A 23,258-nucleotide genomic window follows, 5' to 3' on the forward strand; every position below is an offset into this window, starting at 1 on the left:
ATCACTTTCTTCATCGATTTGAAGAATGGTTTATATATATCAATGTCTTAATTAAAGTCAACAATGTAATGAAATGTTAATGAATCATAGCTAAAATAATTGAAATCTCATTTGTCAAGAGTATTTTGGGGACAAAATGTTATAAAACTTTAAACTTTCTAGTAGTTAAATAGATACTGGTAATCAAATACAGATAGTAGTTTACAGATTGGTGGAATATATTCCCTTGAAATAACAATTTAAGTTTCCTATGCTCTGGAATCATAAAATACTGTAATTCAACATTCTTTCTTGGTTAATTACTACATCATACTTAATATGAGGCTCAGAATAATTTATCACTTCCAAAGTAAAAATACTAAATGACAATTTCTTACATGATAGAAGTCAAATGAAGTCAAGAAAATACATTCAATTACCTTTCTTGAGAACAACTTCATATCGTCGCTGGGCTTCTAAAATGTTGTAAATTGCAAATTTTTCAAGAAAAAAATATCTCACAAACAGGCTTTGAAAATTTTGGCAAAATGCATGCTTCCAAAATGTCGTATGTGAACTTGAACATTTTTGTAAATAGCAGTGAAATAAAAACTTTGACATAGTTGGATTATCCAAGAACTTAAATTATTTTCACAGAAATAAAGAAATGTACAATTATTTTTTCCCCAAAGCCATTCAGTGCAACGATTTACAAGTTTTCATACATTTTGGAAGCAAACTTTACAACAAGAGTGCACACGCTGAAATGTCTCGCCTTCTATACTAATCATTGATATTATGTTGATAGTCCTAAGTATAAAGCTAAGCTTTAATACAACTGTCACATAAACTTAACATTAACCAAGATAACTAAACAAAGACCAATGAACCTTGAAAATGAGGTCAAGGTCAGATGAACCATGCCAGGCAGACATGTACAGCTAACAATGCTTCTATACAACATACATAGTTGACCTATTACTTATAGTTTAAGAAAAATAGACCAAAACACAAAAACTTATCACTGTGCAATGAACCGTGAAAATGAGGTCACGGTCAAACAAAACCTGCGCGACTGACATAAAGATCATAAAATATTTCCATACACCAAATGGCATATAGTATTAGATAAAAAGACCAAAACTCAAAAACTTAACTTTGACCACTGAACCATGAAAATGAGGTCAAGGTCACATGACATCTGCCCGCTAGATAGGTACACCTTACAATCATTCCATACAATAAATATAGTAGACCTATTGCATATAGTATGAGAAAAACAGACCAAAACACAAAAAATTTAACTATAACCACTGAACCATGAAAATGAGGTCAAGGTCAGATGACACCTGCCAGTTGGACATGTACACCTTACAGTCCTTCCATACACCGAATATACTAGCCCTATTGCTTGTAGTATCTGAGATATGGACTTGACCACCAAAACTTAACCTTGTTCACTGATCCATGAAATGAGGTCGAGGTCAAGTGAAAACTGTCTGACAGACATGAGGACCTTTCAAGGTACGCACATATCAAATATAGTTATCCTATTACTTATAATAAGAGAGAATTCAACATTACAAAAAATCTGAACTTTTTTTTCAAGTGGTCACTGAACCATGAAAATGAGGTCAAGGACATTGGACATGTGAATGACGGAAACTTCGTAACATGAGGCATCTATATACAAAGTATGAAGCATCCAGGTCTTCCATCTTCTAAAATATAAAGCTTTTAAGAAGTTAGCTAACACTGCCGCCGCCGGATCACTATCCCTATGTCGAGCTTTCTGCAACAAAAGTTGCAGGCTCGACAAAAAACTGACTTTGGCAATTTTGTAATATGTCTTATTTCACACATTTTGATTGGTCTAACTGTATGCTATTTTGTAATGCCAAAGATGTCTTCCCGCCCAGACCATTGGTGTCAAAAAGTATTTTTAGCCAAAAAAGTCATATACGACATTTTAGAAGCCCAGCGATATATACTTTAATCATACTAAATAATAAACCTATTTACACTTTTGGTATTTAGCTGTATTTTGCCTCTGAATAACCTTTTGATGTCAATCAACAATCACATTTTAGTTGTGACGTCATATGTTTTGCATTAATGATTATGAAGTCGAAGTTTACGGGAACCTGTGTGATGTTATGTAATGGCTGACAAATTTGCATACAAGTGTAACTACGTCTATTTCTGTACATTTCTTAGTTCACAAAGGAAAATACTATGGTGAAAGTTTCCATGGGATCTGATCACATTTAATTCATAACATTTCTTTCCCTTGTTTCATGTGCATGTACATGGACTAATGTCACACTTTTATTTAGGGTCTTTATTTTAGAATATCATCTTTATTCTTTATAATTGTATATTGAATTATTTGTTGTGTTTGACACCACTTTTAGCAACCTTGACAAGATCTTGGCACTCATTTCTGGTGAAAACCAGAGTTCTTGGAGAGAAAAACAGGCGATCCATGTCAATTAAGAACCATATCAAGTTCAACTCACAATGAACTGGGTGTGACTAAATACAACCTCTGAGTTGACAGACAAGTGAACAAAAATGATGCAGATGCTGATTCAGGTTTTTGAAAAAGGGGAGGGGGAGGGAGTGGGACTTTGGAGTGGAACAGGTAAAAAGTCTGCATTAACCATGGATGAAGCTCCAAAACTGTGACCTAGGCACCAAATTCCCTCCCCCAAAACCACACACACACACTAAATACACCTCCAAAGTTAACCACCTAGACCACTTAGCCATTGAGGCACCTCAATTCTTTATTATCATCTCCTTTCATTATTCAATCTTCTATAACCAAAATTTAATTAGAGGAATAGAATTGTTGATGTAAATTACTTTTTTACTTATTGATAAGGTAAAAAATCATTTCAATTTAGTTTTATATCGTTGTAAATGTACTTTTTATTCAACAAAATTGTTTGATGCTTTATTAATTTTGAATAATGAAATAAAGTTGATAAAAATGACCTAAATTTTGATAAAATCTGCTTTTATATGAATCAGTGAACTGAAATGCTATCTCTAATTGTACCTAATCAATTAATTTTCTTTCCTCTTTTTTTAAAAATACAAACAGAATATTTGCTTCTATTTGTTTTCTCGTTAATATAATGTACATTCAATTTTGGGCGATTTCCAAATGATGATTTTCGTATGTAGAGAAAGAAGATAATGTTTTGTCGGATTGAATGATAAATAAAACAGAAAAATCAAGCACTGATTTCCTTATGCTTAATTAATTTTAGTTTTTTGTCTGCAAACATTTCCAGATGGGTAATTTTCTATGATTTCTAAAAGCTCTTTTTAATATAAAACACTGATCATTTTTGTATGTTTTAGTTACGCTATGCAAATTCAGTTTATCAAATATCAAAATTGATTATATAAATAATACCTAATGTTTTCCCTTAACAAAGTCTTATACTTCTAAAGTACCAGGTAGCCAATTAATTATGATGATTTTTCATATTAAAAAGAGTTTAAAAATTGAAAAAAAAATTAAATATTTTGATTCCTGCTGGTTATTTATGGCGAACAATAAAATGCTAACAAACACAAAATTCTTTATAATTTTTTATCAAACGATTTATTTTTTTAAATAGTATCACATTGCCAGTGAATCAAAGTTTATGTAAATGGAATTTTACATTGCGTGAAAATATACCGAACAGTATAAAATAGATGAAAAACAGCAATAATAGCACTTTTCACAATATAAGTCTGAGTCTTGTTGTGTCAAGTTTGTGCTGAGATTGTGTGTCATAAATAAGAACATCAAAGTTACTTTTTTCTACATAAAAAAGATGTGTGAGTGCCAATGAGACATCTCTCATTCCAATATAAATGGGTTCATTATTATTCAGTACATGTAGTTACTAAATTTTGTTGGTTTTCATTATATATCAACCACAACAGAACACAATTTTCTATACATTACAACTTGTAAACAGAATTTGACATTTTCTATACATTACAACTTGTAAACAGAATTTGACATTTTCTATACATTACAACTTGTAAACAGAATTTGACATTTTCTATACATTACAACTTGTAAACAGAATTTGACATTTTCTATACATTACAACTTGTAAACAGAATTTGACATTTTCTATACATTACAACTTGTAAACAGAATTTGACAAACTACATAATCAAATAGCCACTAAAACACAATTTTTTCTAAATCCATGAAAATTTATTTTGAAAATTTACAACACATTGACAGGGTTGCTCTCTTCATATGTTATGTGGACAGTTTCCCTGTGTTTGAGGTGTATACTCTATCTCTCTGTAAAGGCATGTTTTATCACAAGTTTTGAGATACTTCATCTTTTTTTTAAGCACTGTTTGTTTGTATAGAAACTGATATGCAGTAAATTGCACTGATATTTAAAACTAAAAATAACAATATATATTTTTTTGTAATAAATCTTGCTTTTCGTTTGATCTTAATACAAAAACTGTGAAAACTGACTCCAAGTAAAACTCAGTTGGCCAAAATCTATATTTCACATTTCTACACTTGTTTGAAATTTGTCATTTTTCTTCCTAACAATTTGTGATCCAATTTCTTATTTTTGGTTTCAAAAGCAAATTTTGAGAACATGATTTACTATTATAGCACTAAAGTATATCTCAATGAAAGTTTCTGTGTCCCTATGGTATGCTGACAGCATCTCTAAAACAACCAACATTAATTATTAAGTTTCTGTGGAAATAGAAAGTGCTAAAAGTAATTCACATAAAAAACAAATTAGGCAAAAAATCAATTTGTCAGGGAAATTATACTGGTATAAAGTCTAAAAGTAACTTCACGTTCTGATTTAGTAGTTGACAAAGAAATCGCCTGCATTGGGGTAATTAAAGGTAATTTTTTGTCCATCAATATATATATAGTATCTTTTATATCTATGTTGCAATATACAGAGTGGCAAAATGATGCATTTCTACTATTATGACGTCAAAAAACAATCAATGGTTATTATGACATCTATATATATATATTTCTGCGAGCAACCATAAGACATGCAATGAGGTTCCTGTTTAAGCTTTTGTTAACACAAAACTTGTTCTTCAATTGACAATAACAAAAACTGTGTAAACATACAGCAAATGGTCCAATAAGGCAACTATAAAATTGAGAATGGAAATGGGGAATGTGTTATCAACAACCTGACCATATAACAGACAAAACAGCAAAGGACACGGATGTGAGAAAACTAAAGGTCACAATGATGTAGCCAAACAAAAACAACCACTGAATTACAGATTCCAGCATTGGAATAAGCGCATAAAGGATGTACCATGGTTAAACATGTTGTAAGCATCTGACCCTCCCATGTTTAACCTGTAACAAACTTTTGTAAGTGTGGTCTGTTGCGCTGATCATTATTTTCTGCAATTCCTGCTGTGGTATGATTGCAAATGAGACAACTATCCACAACTGTAAAGGCTTCAACAGTAAAAAAAAATCCACAGCTATAACTATAACCAGCTTTAAAAGGTAATACCATGAAAAATGTGAAACAATAGACAACTTTCGAGTTCGATGCATTTCTGTCAAAAACTCTGGTTTTAGTGAACGTCATTTGTGCGTTTAGGGGTGTCGTCACATCCATTCCAATCTTGAGCGAGTGGTTGGAAATTTATAATTCTATATTGTACAAATATTCGGCAAATTGAATTCTCAAAATTGAAAATCGGCACTGCTGTCATTAGGGAATTTTCATTAATTACCTACAAAACAACCATTATTTCTAGTTTATCCTGCACAATGATGATTACTAAGACGCTTGATGAACGTAAATACTGCAGGGATACAGGCGACCCCCTGAATCTGGTAAATGACGTCATAAAGGCGTGTATAATTAACGAGTTTTTACCAGAGACGGATGAACTCGAAAGTGGTCTATTAAAACATGATAACCAGCGTACTAATTCATAACAAAACATTCAACAAAAAACATGTATTAAAGCTGACATGAACCAACAACAAACCACTGAACTACAGGATATGTTTTCTTATGAATTTTAAGTTAGCGATCAATAAAACATTTCAGTATAAGTTCAGTTGTTAATATTAAGTTCTGGAGTATGTACTTTGCTCAGAACTACATAAAGAACCTGGCTTCTGCTAGAAACAGCAAAAGGTATATAGTACCTGGCAATTGTCAGTACATACTTTGCTTTAATGGTCAGTTATGTCCAAATATTACATTTCTTTTTTTTTAATTTTGGGGTGGGTGTGGAGTCATTTAAATCATATTTATATTTTCTCTGAAATTTTTTTATTACATGGCAACATTTTTAAAATTCAATTTGAGTTTGTTTCTGATAAGAATAAAATATTTTGCTTTCCAAAAAACCAAAATCAAATTGACCCCTGATTTATATTCTAGATAAAATCATAAATCATGTCTAAAGACTAAGTAAATATGGCGTCCTACTTTTCATCCCTTTCCCAGTATCAAAGAGAAATCTTTCCGAGAAGCATTGCACATTTGATGCTAATTAAATATAAAGCATTTTAGGAATTTATCAATCAGAAATCAAAGACCATTTTGCTGTAATATATAAGGCACTCCAGTGTTAATGAACTGATCCTAAGCGGTAATTGTTTTATCTGAAAGCACAATATCATTAGTTGATATCTGTAATAAACATGTCTCTCTACTTTTGGTTTTGTTTCCAAGCAATATCATTGATCATTGAATTAGCTGATTTCCTGTAAAATGGACACATTAGGACATCTGAGGAAAGAGTCTCAGTCTGTCTGTAATAATTTTTCATACAATAATGTTAACACAAGAAAGGAAATGGAACCTTAATTCATACAAATTTTGTTGTAAACAATTTTTTCTCATTCTGATATATTATCATTTTTAAATAAAATGTCAGGTAAAAAATGTCAAGAGGGAAACCTAACCCCAATAAAACTAAATTAAGAGCCGGATAAGCACACCTGTTAAAATATATGACATTTCATATTTATTTTTAATCTCCACTGCAGTTAGTTTTATAGCCATTTGTTAAAAACCTACTTTCAAGGGAAATAACTCCTTTAGTGGTCAATTGACAATTCCTGCAAAGATGGCTCATTTGTAGATCTTAAGTTAGCTGAACCTTTTTCTTATTACAATTTCAATCTACATGTATTTATTATAGTTAGTGCAAAAAAAACTAAATATTAAGTAAAATATATCATGCGAGGGCAAGGGTACATATCAGTTGTTCAAAATGATGATAAATGATCTCAAGGTCTAGTCTCACACTAATGTGGCTTTTGATAGATTGTTTTTGTTTTAACACAAATTTCAGCACAAATGGCAATATGAAGGTGGCCAGTTTGAATTGGTTGAGGAAGGTACATGTACTTAAATATATTAGAGAAAAGAAACACAGAATTCATTTTTGTAAATATGCAAACCTCACTCTGTTATTATTAATAAAAATGGATTATCAGAGGGTAGGTATATGGTGGTACGTACATAATGAATTAAAATCCAGAAAAAAAAATTCAATTAATTCCACTAACAACTATTACAGCACTAAAATATCCTTCCTCAATAATTCTCACATTTACTAAAAGCTAGCATTAATTCTTAACCTTCTAAAAATGAGCATAAAAAATATGTACTTTAAGCTGAACTTTTGACCTTAATTTTGGTCACTAAAAAAATTTCTGTCGAGACTCCCTTATCTGAGTGAAGTAAACTGAAGCACTCCTTACCATACTCAACGAGAATGACTTGAAATTTGTTGTACGGTTTAGCCATCTAATTATCTGGATGAACTTGTTATAATTATTTAATCAAGTACATCAAATAACTATCTATGTTTGATAACATTTGATTACATATCTATCTGGCTGAGATTTTAGATAGATTTGTAGTCAACAAATCCAAATCAAAACACTTGTTAGAGTGGATCTAATCTGGAGGAAGTACATACTTTTTTATTTCTCCAAAAATACATCTTTAATTAAGCTTGAAGTGTGAAATACTTGTACATCTTCTGTTAATCATTTCATTAAAAAAATATAAAAGTGCTACGTTTATCAATAAATATAGAAGTGCTATGTTTATTAATAAATACAAAAGGGCTACATTTATCAATAAATATAAAAGTGCTACGTTTATCAATAAATATAAAAGTGCTACGTTTATCAATGAATGATCAACCTTTAAGCTTATTCCCAAACACAAAACAAAAGTTGTATAAATTCCAACTGAACATGTGATGGGATTTTTCCAACTACTGTCATCTATTTTTGGTGATTAATGGTAGTTGTTCAAAAAGAATCTGCATAGAATTAAAGTTTTATAGAACCCTTGTTTGTTTATCTGTTACCCTGATTCATTTATTGTTCATACTATAACAATAATGAAATTAAACTGACTAAAAACATATTGACATGAGGTTAAAGTTTACTTCAAGTTTCATAGGCACAAAAAGGTAGAAACTTTTGACTTCAGTTAATTTTTCATATTTTTGTTACCTGTCCCCCCCCCCCCTTTCTGATCATTATTCTCATAAACACCATTACAGGTGCTTAAAGTGGAGCAGTATCTGCTGTCATACCTTTCCGGAAGCACTTTAGTTTACCCCCTGCCTGGTATCTGGTGGGGTTTGTGTTGCTCAATTTTTAATTTTCTTTGTAAGGTAGCAATACACAGTTAGGACAAAAACTTAAAATTGACACTCATAATTTTTAAACACCCTCTTTTCCCTCCTGTCTAACAAAGAAGGCTTTATATGTGTGTTATGCATGTGTACCGGTATACTTATAGAAAGAGAATCTTCAATAGATTTGATTTCTAATGGTCATAAGGGTGAAATATAATCCCTTTTGGGTGTAACCATGGCAACAATCTGCATTTCTTAGATACAAAATATAGCAAATAAGGGGGGTGAACATGTAACAAAAGTCTCCAAAATTTGGTCTATAGGAAAATTTCAATCAATTACAATGATACCTTTCCTGAATCCATAGGTTTATATCTATCAAGTGGTCCAAAAAAAATCATATGCATTTCTGCTCGTTTTTCCATAAAATTGAATTGAAAAGATCGAGCGCAAAATTTTTGTTGATAATTTAAACACTACAATAATTTATGGACCTATGGACGGTACGGATAGGAAAATACGGACTGTCAATCATATAAATGGCCTATAAAACATGTTAAAACAATCTAAATGTTCATATAAACCCACTAAGAAGGCTATATTATTCTTCAATTATCTAAAAATCAATTTTATTGTACAAAAACTTTCATATTTAAAAAATTCACAGGGGCCATAATGCGAAACTAAACTTCTAACTGTGTATTGCTACCTAATGTTTTGTTGACAGCTTTAAAGTCATTTCTTTTGGTTGTGGTGTTGTCTCCATGTTTTTAAATACCTTTTTTATTGGCCCTTAGTATCTTATCCCTTTGATGCATTGAGTTATTATAAGTATAAGGTCACAGTTCAGGTGACCTACAATCACCACTTAAAGATCTTGAAAAGCATGCAAACTCTGACCTATATTACAAGCTTCATTGACTTATATGGATGTAAAGTTTAATGATATAGTTTAGTCTTTGATAATGCTGGCCTACAAACTTTTAAAGGGGCACTAGCTACGAGATATATAAAAAATCTAAAGTTTGATTTTTTTTCTGTTCAATCAATAATGAAAGTGAAATAGTGAAATAACAATTCGCTTTTTGCAGCCAAAAAGGTTAAATTTTGTCAAATTTCGTTAAGAAACATTGATAATTAGTAATTCACTTGCAAGTGAATGAGTCAACCTCTTTAAATCCGTATTCATGTGAACTTCAATTTAACCCCTGGCTAGAGACTGACAACGTATGCATTGTACGTGTACTGGTTATTTAAAGAAAAAGAACGTCAACAATGAAAGTGAAACTACGGTAAATCATTTGATTACTAATTCGATGCACATGAAATCATTCTTATACGGTTAAAACCAATGAGAAACATCTATTTTTAATCTATAAAATAAAATCAAACAGACCTATAAAAATCCAATTGCACGTGTTGGTTTAATCTATTCATATCTTTATTTATGCTTACATCGCTTATATGGTCATCTGAGGTCAAATCGATAGGTAACTAGATATCATTGAGATGGGAGCCATCTCTGTGGGCCCCGCTGTCAATAACGTGGAGTAAATAAGTTGTATGGATAATCTGATATGAAGCATTATTTGAAGTTATTACATAGTCTCACTGTGATTTTAATCTAAGATTTTAAGTTAAAACTGATAAATATTCTCAACTTACTTTCATAGTATAATAGTGATATGACTGCATGATGTGAACTCATTGTTGACTACTCTAAGGTGACTTCTGGATATATGGATTGATGTTTGAACAATATGTTTAAAGGTGCTGCCCAATTGATATTTGTCACATATTTTTAGAATTATGCCTTCAATATATTTAGACCCACCAAGTATAAAGTATGAAATATTAACGGTTCTCGAGAGGTAGAGCGGACACAATTTGTTAAGAACAACGAACGGATGGACAGACCGACGGACTGACCTTTGACCTAGGATGCATACATTATGACACATTCTCTGGTGTTGGTTAATATATATGTTAAGTTGAAAATGTTTGTCAGGTATAAAGTATGAAATAATAACAGCTGTCCTCTCAAAATATAGTGTGGATCAAATTTGTTAGCGATGGATAGACCAACAGACAGACAGACCTTTGACCTAGGAAGTGGTACATACATCATGACACACCCTCTGGTGTTGGTTAAAATGGATGTCAAGTATAATATTTGAAATCATAACGGTTCTCAAGATATAGAGCGGACACAATCTTCACAACAGGACACGGGGTTGTCAACTGAAACCAAAGTTTTTTTGACGTTGACCTTTGACCTAGGAAGTTGTACATACATCATGACACGCCCTCTGGTGGTGGTTAAAATGGATGTCAAGTATAAACTTTGAAATCATAACGGTTTTCTAGATATGGAGCGGACACGATCTTCACCACAGGACACGGGGTTGTCAACTGAAACAAGTTTTTGACCTTGACCTTTGACCTAGGAAGTTGTACATACATCATGACACACCCTCTGGTGTTGGTTAATAATCATGTTAAGTATTAAGTATAAAATCGTAACGGTTATCTAGATATGAAGCGGACACGATCTTCACCAAAGAACACAGAGTTGTCAACTGAAACCAAAGTTTTTGACCTTGACCTTTGACCTAGGAAGTTGTACATACATCATGACACACCCTCTGGTGTTGGTTAAAATGGATGTCAAGTATAAACTTTGAAATCATAATGGTTCTCAAGATATAGAGCGGACACGATCTTCACCACAGGATACAGGGTTGACAACTGAAACCAAAGTTTTTTTACCTTGACCTTTGACCTAGGAAGTTGTACATACATCATGACACGCCCTCTGGTGGTAGTTAATATACATGTAAAGTATAAAGTATGAAATCATAATGGTTCTCTAGATATGGAGCGGACACGAAAGTGTTACGGACGGACAGACGGACGGACGGACAGACTGATCACTATAGGGCGACCCGCCTATGGCGGGGCCCTAATTAGATGGCGTCTGGACTAAAATATACACGAAAAGAACCTATATATTATCTACCCCATGCTCTGTAAACTGTTTATTTCAGACTTTTGATAGTTTGGATAAAGGTTTTACATTGTTATAAATCAAATATGAGAATTTGAGTCAAATCGGTGACCATGAATTTGACAGCTAGTGCCCCTTTAAGGATACATCAACAGAAGTATAACAACTTCTAGTCAAAAGTCACCCTTACATACATTTCATGGAAATTTGAACAAATTTATGTACATTTTAATGAGCTAGATATTTAATGAAATGGGAAAGGTACCAAAATTACATTCAAACTCATAAATAAAAACAAACTAACAAGGCTATGGCAAAAAACAAAATAGGAAAAGACAAACAATAAAAGGTTATTTAAATGCATTCAATGGTTGAGGACAGCTTGAATCCAAACAAATGCAGTCATTTTATTTTTTTTATTTTTTGCATCATAACATAATGATGATCATAATCATTGTTTAGAAATTAATTAGAACTACTGATGATCTTGTAACTTTTGATTACCTATATGTTATTCCATCTACAACCACAAGTGCAATGTAATATGCCATAGCACAGACTGAAATGATCTTCTTAATAGAGTATTTTATTGTATAGCAATATAATATTTCCCATAGAACGTAACCAAAAGTTAGCGTGCAATAAATTCTAATATTGCACTAGTGCAATAAATCTTCAAAATTCATGACGTCATCAAAGTTTAAATCTTAGTTTAAACCAATTTTTACTTTCAAATATTATATTGCTATACAATAAAAGGGTTATTGCATGAATATTAGGGAATATTGTCCCTCGTAGAACATATATTGCACTCGCAAGCTCGTGCAATATAAAATTCTACTCGGGACAATATTCCCCAATATTCATGCAATAACCCTATATTATGCTAACCCGTCTTTTAATATATATATGTCAGCTAATAATTCTATTTTCAGACTCAGAAAATTGTCCTAGTCAGATTTCAATTCCAATAAACGATTTTCTGAGATGACTAATTTTTACAAGAATGCTAGATTTAAATTTTTTTTTTTACCTTAATTCTTTTTTGACAATGTATATTTCACTTGGCAGACTAGGGGTTCTAGATTAACTATATTGTTTTATCCCAAAATATCGATTCAAATATTTATGTTTCATCTGTGAATTTCTAATGCAAATACAATAAATTTTAATCGGCTGTTTTAATACATGTCTGAATGAAAAGGAAGTAAAAACCTACCATTTTGATCAGCAGAATCCTTTTTATCCGTTTTATTATTCAAAGGTTGTTTTTCATCATCTAAATCTATATCCACTACCACAGGGGTCACCTCAAAACATTTTTTTTCTGTCACAATATTTATCATAGGAATGCCATTTTGGGGGTCGTCAATATTTTTCCCCTCCACCTGTATCACAGGTATCTCATGGTACTGGGTTGTATCCTCTTTCACCATTATGTTAACACGTTAAAAGGAGCTAAGATCCTCTCCTTTTTGGAATGTACTTACAGGGAAGTTTTAAAATATAAATTTCTCAATATTCTTTCCTATATACATAGTTTTTAAACTGCCAATCACGAACAGAATGAAATAGAATACCCTCCTTCGATAGAAATTTCGTCAAAAGAATTTAAATCCAACCACCATATCTCCTGTTGAAATGATCTACTCCAAAAAGGTATCATAAAGAAAATAAATTTCTAAAATCTTTTCTCAGTATTTAAATATTTACATTTTTAACATCCATGTGCATTTAAAAAGTTTTCTTATACCCAAACATATGGAAAAGTATAAATCCCATACAGCCTGTCTGATTTTCACTGATCCATACCTCACTAGCTATCTATCTCTAATTGTTTTCCAACAGATCTGATAAAATCACTTATTACCATTGATCATCCTTGACAAAACTCCCAATCATCCGTAAAATGATGAAAATCACAAGAAAAAAAAGTCAAAACTCAATAGATTGGCATTAATCCTAATAAACAATGCATATTCCACCTCAGGGGTTAAATAAGTTACATCTGGTACCCCCTGCACAGAGTACTCTTGTTAGATAAAAGTTCCTTTAAAACACTTTGATGTTCAATAGTATAATTACTCATATGACTAGATTACAATCTATCAGAATCTATATATAGAATATATTTTCATTCAGACAAATAAAACATAAAAATAAATGCGCATATCAATAACTAATGTTTAAAGTAGCTAAAAATACAAACAAACCCCACATAAAGTTAAATAAACATCCAACGTTTATAAAATTAGTGAAAAGACAAACAAAGGATAATTTGATTTTGTAGAATATATACGATAAAGCGTATTACATTTATTCTTTTCTTCTCTAACAAATTATTTGTTTCAATTAATAGGCAATGGACAATCTAATGTTGTGGGATGAAATTCAATTCTGAGTAACATTTCTCATTAAATTTGATCTCACATGCATTTGGTTCATAAAAAAAAGTAACAATAGTGTACATGCATAGTACACAAATAAACTAGCATTTTCTATGTTCAATGGACCGTGAAATTTGGCATTAAAATAGAAAGATCAATTCATAGGGAACATGTGTACTAAGTTTTGAGTTGATTGAATTTCAACTTCATCAAAAACTACCTTGACCAAAAACTTTAACCAAAGCGGGACAGATGGACGAATGATCATATGGAAGGACAGACTTCAGAAAACATAAAGCCCCTCTTCTTTCGTAAGTGGGGCATAATAAAGAAGCAGCTTCACATCATTTTACTGACTTATTTCATTTAAAAATATTTGTTGTTTTTTTCTGCAAAACTGGGAGTTAACTAGAAAACAAATTGATAAAATCAAAATAAGAACAAATGTAAAAGTTTAAATATTATATGTAAAAATTCTCTCAGTGGATGAAAATGAATTATTTAAGTATGCAAATATAAACTTCTTTAGAACTATATTGATTTTTCATTATAAAAGCCAATGCACCCTGTGTATCAATTCATTAAAATTAGTCAAGCATTCTAATCTTAACAAATTCTAAAATTTAGGTTCTTTTCAAATTCCCAAAATCAGTAAAACTCTTTCTCTTCTGAATTTTTATATGTTTCAAAAACTTTCCATCAATTTCATGAATATATTCAACTGCTAGGTATGCTATTCAAAACTACCAAGTAGTTTTTAACTTAAAGTGCATAAAACATTTTAAAATTCAATCTAACTTCTATCAGATTTTGTAACCTTCATTATACATTTTGTTCGAAATCTATATTCTGTTAATAATAAACGGTGAATCAGAGAAGATCAAATATTACATAAGTCAAATAGATTTGAACAGCAATAAAGCATGTGTAGAATTAATTTTCTATTCTTTAAGATTTAGTAACAGTACATTAGAGCTAAAGCTCAGTTGAGTGCTGAAAGTTTGGCAAAAATTGACTGTAAATCAATGTTACGATATCAGACCTCCATTATTGATCTGTGTCGTCTGCTAAACACCTTCACACTTCTCAAAAATACTTGTTTTTACTTAATTATCACTTCAAATTATCTGTAAATATCAAAACTTGTCTTTTCTGCAACAATTATTATCAACACTTTGCCAACACTTGCTTGTACCAAATTAAGCCCATAAAAATACGGATATTGTTATTTAAATTTAATATTTTGAACAGTATTTGAAATAAAGGAACACATGTATTTTACTCTTGCAAAGCTCTGGTTCCTTGGTCTAAATTTGGCTATACTGTATACTCTAGGTCCTTTTTGGTTTCATGGATATTCAAATATTTTTGACTCTGGCGTCTCTGAAGACATTATTTTTTTTGAAATATGCATCTGGTGTATTAAAATTATTACATTCTATGTTATTTGAACTACTACTGAGAATATTTGTTTGTTTTGTTAGGTTGGTTTGGAAAAAAAGAGGGAGAAAATAGTACAGTAAAATAAGTAAATTGTACAACCTAACAATATCTACTGTTTAAATAATTATAATACAGTCAGTCACAGTGAACCCTTATATAAATATTTGTTTTAATAAATCCAATAATTCACTTTTATACCTAATATTTTATGAGCAATAAATGCTCAATACACAACCTAAATTGTGTGAAAAGAAAAATCTTAAGGAGGAGAAAAGCAACACAATTATCCCTGCCAATTATCGGTAAAATCTAAAGAAGAAATATAAACTATTTTGACTAGACATGCAATAAAATTAAAGGAAATTTCATGTTGAATTGTGTTGAACAAACACCTACTTATTAAATCAATAAAAGCCTGATAGACAATTGTTTACCTTCACATCAATATATATAAAGTTTTCTAGTGCATATTTATTTTCATATAAACTAATGTGGTATTTCTATAATATATCTTAAAGTTTTCCAATTATAGAAATAAAAGAACAGTTCCAATGTCCCCTGCATTAAATATTATGTCATATTTCATCTTTCCAAGGTACAAGGGCAATAACTTAAACAAAAGCAATTGTTTTTGTTCTTTAAACCTTTTTAACAATATGTTATAGAAATGAAGGCTTCAGACCAAGAATTGTACACAATACGTTGCACAGAGGACAAAAAGGACAGATGTCCTGCAACTTAGACAACTACTTGTATCAACCACAGTCCCATTGATGACCTGGATGTAGCAACTATAGTTCACCACATATACTGCTTTCATCAATTAAAAAAAACATGAAAACCAGTTGCCTGATGTGACAAATATGACAGACACAAACCAACGACAGCCACTTAATTACAAGTTCTTAAGCTTAACTCGGGACAGGCACATGAAGAATGTGGCAGGGTTAAAATGATGTTTGACTTGAGTGTACATAGTTTTCATCTTTTTTATATATATTTCGGATATATCACTACCGCTTTTAGTCACCGCCCACCTTCTTCTAAAATCCTAGATTTTGAAGTACAAAAAATGTATATTGATTCAAATACGAAAATATTTTTTGCAATTCTAATAACATAAAGTTCCATATCAATTCTAGGTTGATCAGAAATTAGCCGATACCAAATCAAAATATTTGGTCAAAACAAATATGATTGATGAACTCCATAGCAAACAATTACAGATTCCCTTCTGATTCTACAAATCATTGATGGGCTACTGTCAGATTAGCCTCTATTGACAAACTTTCATCACTGTTAGGTCACTGATCAATGCAAACTCAATCAAATGTTATTTGTTTCAATAAATCTAATATTTCAAACTGTGTACAATATATATTACATCAATTTCTGGTAAATATTGTTCAATTCTCTGATATTTTTGTCAGATTTGTAGCAAATTAGAACTTACATTTTACCTAGTGTTATGACTGTTGTTTGTTTAACACGTTTTTAATATAACGGGAGATAATAACACTAACCAATTATATTTTAATCAAAAATGAACAATAAAGAAATGGGAAACATGAATTTACAGTCAAAAGTGCTTTTACAGAATGAGCAACTACTCATTAAGCTCTAGATGATTAAAACTAGAGAAAACATTTACTGATCAATAGTGTATAGAACAAATATAAGTTGTCTCCCTTAGTAAGAAAAATAAAAATTTCTCCAATCTGATTTTAAGGTGGTATGGGAGTCTAAAATAAAAATGATAGAATTTGTTCATACTTTGCCAAAACGTAGTATCTATTGATACATGTTGAAAAATATAATAAAAATGATAGGTCACCGCACATTTTCTCAAGCTACAGGACAGGACAAAATGACACATTTTGTATGGATTATACAGGAAAAAACACCATTTTGTGATTAGAAACTAAACAAAATGATAGAATTGTTAAATACTTCAGGAAAATATAGCTTTCAGACATTGCTTTGGGAATATCAAAAGAAAAGATAGGGTCACCGTACGTTTTTTTCGGCTAAAATACAAAATAGGAAAATTCCATGTAGAATCCTTCAGAAAATGCACTGTTTTAGAGTTACCTCCCCTTAAAAATGCCAATTTAAAAAAAAAATTAAAAAAACAAAAAATAATTAACATTTGTAAAAATATTAATATTTATAAGTTATATTCTTATAAATTGGTTCTTATAAATGAAAATTCACATTAAATATCTGCATTCCTGCATCAAATTTTGCTAACTTGATGGAAAATCTGGACCTTTGGTTCTCTGTTTTTTACAATCAAAGATGGAGGAAGACACCCATACCACCTTAAAATGTATTCTCCGCACTTGCTAATTTTTTAAAGCTTGGCCACTATGTGGAAAATGATCAAATGCTGCGCTTTGATTCTTATTTATGGATTGTGTTTTTTTCAAGTAGTTATATCTATTTATATATTTTCAAGATTGTTTGTGTTCCAATATTCAGCAACAATATAGTTATGATCATGCTGGCAAGTTTTTCTTGGTGGTAAAATCAAGATTAACTGGAAATCATATATAAATAGACTTTTAACAAGTGTCACTCCAAACATTGGCTTGACAGTCCTCCCCCTCCTTTTTATATCCTAGATCAGCCTCTGCTCACTGTCTAATATATTTACACATGTATACATTGTACCTAAAACTAAACATTTTTCCTCATTATTTCTAATGATAATCAGGAAAGTAAGATTTCATTTTCAAAGTGAATTTTAAATTTATTTGCCTCAGGGCCCAAATAGTCTGAGATACACGTATCTCTGCCTTCTGGTGGCATGTAATTATAAGGCACCATACAGTCCATAGAAAAAATGTCCTAGGACTATCTACAACATTTATGTAAGATTATAATCTGTCGTAGTTCGATTCCAAACAAGAAACTTTCCATCACATACATCAGCAGCGTGTGTTCATGCAAATCTGCATTCTGAAGTAAACAGTTTTCAAAAATAACATCAATTATTATCGACTAAGGTTGGGCTACATCAAATTAGAGTAATATAAATAAACAAGAAAATAACATAACAAAACAAAGCAATCAAAACAAAAATAATCAATATATCAAAACTAAGGTAAACACAAAACTAAATGTGAAAACGCTCTGAACCAGTCTCTTGTAAAAACTCTGTAGTTAGCTTTTTCTGAAATACAAGTGGGTGTGTTACTGTATCAATTTAATTCATTTAGTCAGCTAGAATGTCAACTTTTAGATGGAATTGACATCCAACAAAATTCTAATTTGGCAGCTACAACAATTGTTTAAAATCTTCCTCATAGAGTACAAGCCCCACTCAGAACTATGTTTAAAATTCAAATTTAACACATAGAAAAATTGGAAATAAGATATCTTTGTATGGAATCATAAAGAATTGAGATGTAATAGGCTCATTAAAGTTGAGGTAATATAGATGGTTTCAGAGAGGTTTCACAATGTAACTAAACTACATGCACATAACCTAAAACGGTACCATATTGATTTTGAGATGAACAACGATTTGAGATCTAAGGTTAGTCAGTAAATTGAGGAAGTAATAAAAGGTGCAGTAGATCAGGTAAAAGACTACCATCTAGATTGGCTATTTTCCATTTGAGTGCTAAAAAAAATACAAATCAAGTTGAAGTATCAGATCAAAGACTTTACAATGCAAACAATCATGGTACAGTTTTAGTATTTATTAGCTAGGATGGGAATGCATTTTAATTTTAAAGAGTACTTTTGAATTTATTCAGAAGCACAATGTCTGAATGATCTAAAAATTCCTAGATCTTTCAACAATTTGTGAACAATATACACAGTATTTGTTTTATTTTAGACCCAAAACAGTAAACCACATATAATATTCCAGTAAGCATTGGAAAACATTATAAATAATGTCATAAACTAGGTCATAATTTTAACATTTTCCAATAAAATAATGAACCTATTTAAAGTTGTGTACAATGTAAAATTGGGAAAACTTATACATAAATTTAGACCTCTTTAATAATCCTTTTTCCATGCATAAATTTGGGTCTCACATTTTACCTTTCAAGTAAAGAAAATTACGTAAGAATCAGGTATATGATTTACTATTACTCAAATTAATTTTTAGACTTATCAGAATTCAAGCAGCAGCTCAGAAAACAAACAGTGCTTATATTGGCTTCTTACTGGCAATGGTATGGATTAAAATATATTCAAATACTGGTAGTAATGCATCCCACCCTTTCTGGTGTTAGCAAATAAAAATAAAAAAGTGCATTTACCATAAATGACCTGGTACTTTCCTGGAATACAGGCAACACCAATGATTGCAAGTGGTCACACAAAATATGAAAAAGAACAAGAAACACAAATCACTACAACAAAAGCGTGCTTGTCAAAAACTACATGTGTTTATTTAACAAGATAACTAGTAAATGAAAAATAGCATTGCTCAGTTCAGTACTACACATCCAAAAGCAAAGAAGACTCTTGATATCAAGTCATAACATGATTCATTATCATGCTTAAAATGCTTTGATTGCCTGCTTAAAATTAGCACATTTTTTATCTTAATTATTAAGGATCCAGCATTGGAAAAAATATTGAAAAAAGGCAACTTGGTATTTTTTATAGTAGGATAATACATACAAAGGATATCAGCAATTACCAAACATTTTAGAATACAACAGGGAACAACAATCATAATGACCCTGCCAAACAAACGATTAAATGTTCGGCCTTCTATAATGTATGTTAGGTTTTGCTCATTATTGAAGGCTATCCAGTATACATTTTTATTATATTATTTGCATTATTTTTAAATGCAAATACATAGAAGCAATAACCATGATACCTTACAACACAAGGTCAAGGTAAAAGTATTCAGTATACAGGAAACAGTTCTGAACCTGAATAAACATTACCAAGTAAAGCATGCTCACATGAAACTTGATAACAAATTTTATGCAGCTCTTATATGTAGTTCATAAAATAACAGGGCAAAAATATTATACATTGACAATATGTGTACAAATAATACAAGTACCGGTACATATATTTCTAAAAGAGGAATTGAATTAAGAATGAATCATAAAAATACATGGATGATGGTATAATATTAAACCACTAATGGGAAGGATTGTGCCTGATATTCATATGATGAAATCATAATCTTTCAATCAGTTTAACTGAAGTCTGGAGCTGGCATGTCAGTTAACTGCTAGTAGTCTGTTGTTTTTTATGTATTATTGTCATATTGTTTATTTTCTTTGGTTACATCTTTGTTAGTCTTGTATTATTTTTAATTTTAGTTTCTTGTGTACAATTTGGAGTTTAGTATGGCACTCATTATCTTTGAACTAGTATAATTTGTTTAGGGGCCAGCTGAAGGATGCTTCCGGGTGCTGGAATTTCTCGCTACATTGAAGACCTGTTGTAGACCTTCTGCTGTTGATTTTTCTATGGTAAGATTGCTGTCTCTTTGACACATTCCCCATTTCCATTCTCAATTTTATGGAGCATGCTCATATTATGCTTGACACAGAATTTCATAAGAAGCTCTTATGTGTAGTTTCCTTAAACTTTTAAACAGGGGTGTTGAAATATTTGTTGTGAGCACTTGTCCCTGGGCAAGTAAAACTGTAAATTTTACTTGTCCGGGAAAAAAGTTACTTGCCCTGATGGTCCCAATAAATATTGTAGTATTTTATTGTTAGCTAATGTATGATTCTTTCTTTTGCATCCCAAACAAATTAGTGAAATCAAGTGGTTTATATGTGTAAAAATTTAGGAATGTTGGAAATGGGTTTATAATATCAATGGGACAGAAACTCAAAAGCAAACTAACTAAATGAAATGTCATGTGAAGGACAAGTTTACAGCATTTTTTTTTAATTAAAATTGTAGCCAGTAGGTACACTACATATACTAAATTTAGAGGACAGTGAGTGAAGAAATGGAAACAAAGTAATAGATTAACTAATTATTTATATCAACTGACACACTTGGTTTTTTATTGATAGTAGAACACTTTTATTTACCACTTAGACAACACATAAGGTTGCCTTTGATCTATAAATAAGACAAAAACAAAACTTATCATCTGAATTTCTTTCCACGGGGTAATCTGATATCCACGATGTCTGATATTCTCGCTTCCATATTTTTTTTATATACACCTTGACCTTCTCCGTTTGCGTTTCAAGCTTTTGTCTTGACTCATCATTCTTTTTGTCTTGCTTGCCCAATGTTTTATGAAGTAATCAATCTGAATCTCGATTCAAAATCTTAAAAAATGAAAATTCCGGTGAACAGTGGATTGAACATAATCGACGATCCCGGGTCAATGGACAAAGCCAATGCAAAAATACGCGACTCGGGTTTGCATACTTATTTTTATTCATTTTAGTTATCTATTTCAAGAGTTATGTAATATAAATTTATTGTCATGAACATTGATGTTTTTACTTAAATATGTTTTTACTCCCTGATTATTGGTTTCTTTCACATAAATTAAACATCTTTAAGTGTTTTGAAATAAATCCTATATTTTTGTTGGATTTGAACTTTGTCTTGTATATTATTTTACTTGTCCACGGGCAACCAAGACAAAAATAATTACTTGTCCGGGTGTTAAAATGTACGAGTCGGGCGAGTCGGGCATAGCATTTCCACACCCCTGTTAAAATAAGGTTGTGACCAAAATTTTATAGATCAAACATTAAACAGTATCAACACAATGCTAAGCACATCTAATTAAATTAAAACAGGTAGGTTCTATTCTGGGAAGGTGGAGGAAAAAAAGGATTTTTTTAAATAAAACTAAGTTGTGTTCTGACATTAGTGAAGAGTTAGAAATGGAAAGTAGACTACTGGAATAAAGATCTGCTACAGTAATTCTATATATCTGAATGTATTTTGTTATTGTAGGAAGCTGGTGTTGATGGCAGATCATTGAATGTATAACAAAAACTAATAGTCAGCAATTTTCTATTGAAACTTATTTTATTCAAAGTATATAGTAAAAAAATTTCAGAAACAAGTGCCTGTCAATTAAACTTTATAGAGGAAATACTTGAACTGAATATATTAATGGGAAAACATTTTAAACAGTGTAACAAGTACAGTTTCTGCTTTGGAGATTTTTTTCAGAAGAAAATTATATTAGAATCAAAAATTACTAGTCATTTATCTTTTTTCAGTGCTAAATTCATGCAATTGCATTGAGAATATGTTGATGCTAATTGGATTTGTTTTACATTAAAATTGTCTTCTAATCATTTAAACAATCAAAACAAAAGTTAATAATAATGATTCATCCTCTATTTCCTTCATTTTTTCCCCTTGATCTTATGTGAATTCAAGGTTAATCTAATAATAATAAACAACAGCAGAAACTGTCTGTGTTGAACTGTACAAGATTGTGAAGGGAATGTGCTGAAAAATTAAACTCACAATTACAGTCTGTATTCACAATATTCCTGTCTACAACATACATATACATGTACCTTTGCATCGGATGATGGTCATTTTAAATCAGAATGGTAAAAATGTCAATACTACATTATATACATGCAAGAATATTTGGGGATAGATCACGCAATTTAAAAACACTCTATTAAAATTTTGGTCTCTTTGTAGACTAAAGAACCATCCTACATTATGAATGGTATACATGTCATGCATGTGTCACATTGCTGAAAATCATAATAAATAAGCTTGGATTTGTGCAAAAAGTTCCACTACAAGATTTCCTTGAATATTTTTAACACTATATTTCATCA

General features: G+C 30.9%; 1 protein-coding gene across 4 annotated transcripts in view; it reads right to left on the reverse strand.

The window, feature by feature from the left end:
• The window catches only part of LOC143079110 (solute carrier family 12 member 4-like), a 73,669-nt gene that overhangs the window by 47,040 nt on the left and 3,371 nt on the right, over positions 1-23,258 (reverse strand). Inside the window, exon 1 of one of the 4 annotated variants that reach the window (XM_076254290.1) lies at positions 12,867-13,624. The exons of 1 other annotated variant lie outside the window; for it this stretch is intronic. In XM_076254290.1, coding sequence (XP_076110405.1) covers positions 12,867-13,083 — 217 coding nt within the window. In that variant the 5' untranslated portion in view covers positions 13,084-13,624. Of the gene's footprint in view, positions 1-12,866; positions 13,625-19,757; positions 19,779-23,258 lie in introns of those variants that run through there. 2 more of the 4 variants (XM_076254292.1, XM_076254291.1) reach the window with 2 other exon arrangements.

This window comes from Mytilus galloprovincialis, chromosome 6, assembly GCF_965363235.1.
Source record: "Mytilus galloprovincialis chromosome 6, xbMytGall1.hap1.1, whole genome shotgun sequence".
NCBI classification, from domain to species: Eukaryota; Metazoa; Mollusca; class Bivalvia; order Mytilida; family Mytilidae; genus Mytilus; species Mytilus galloprovincialis.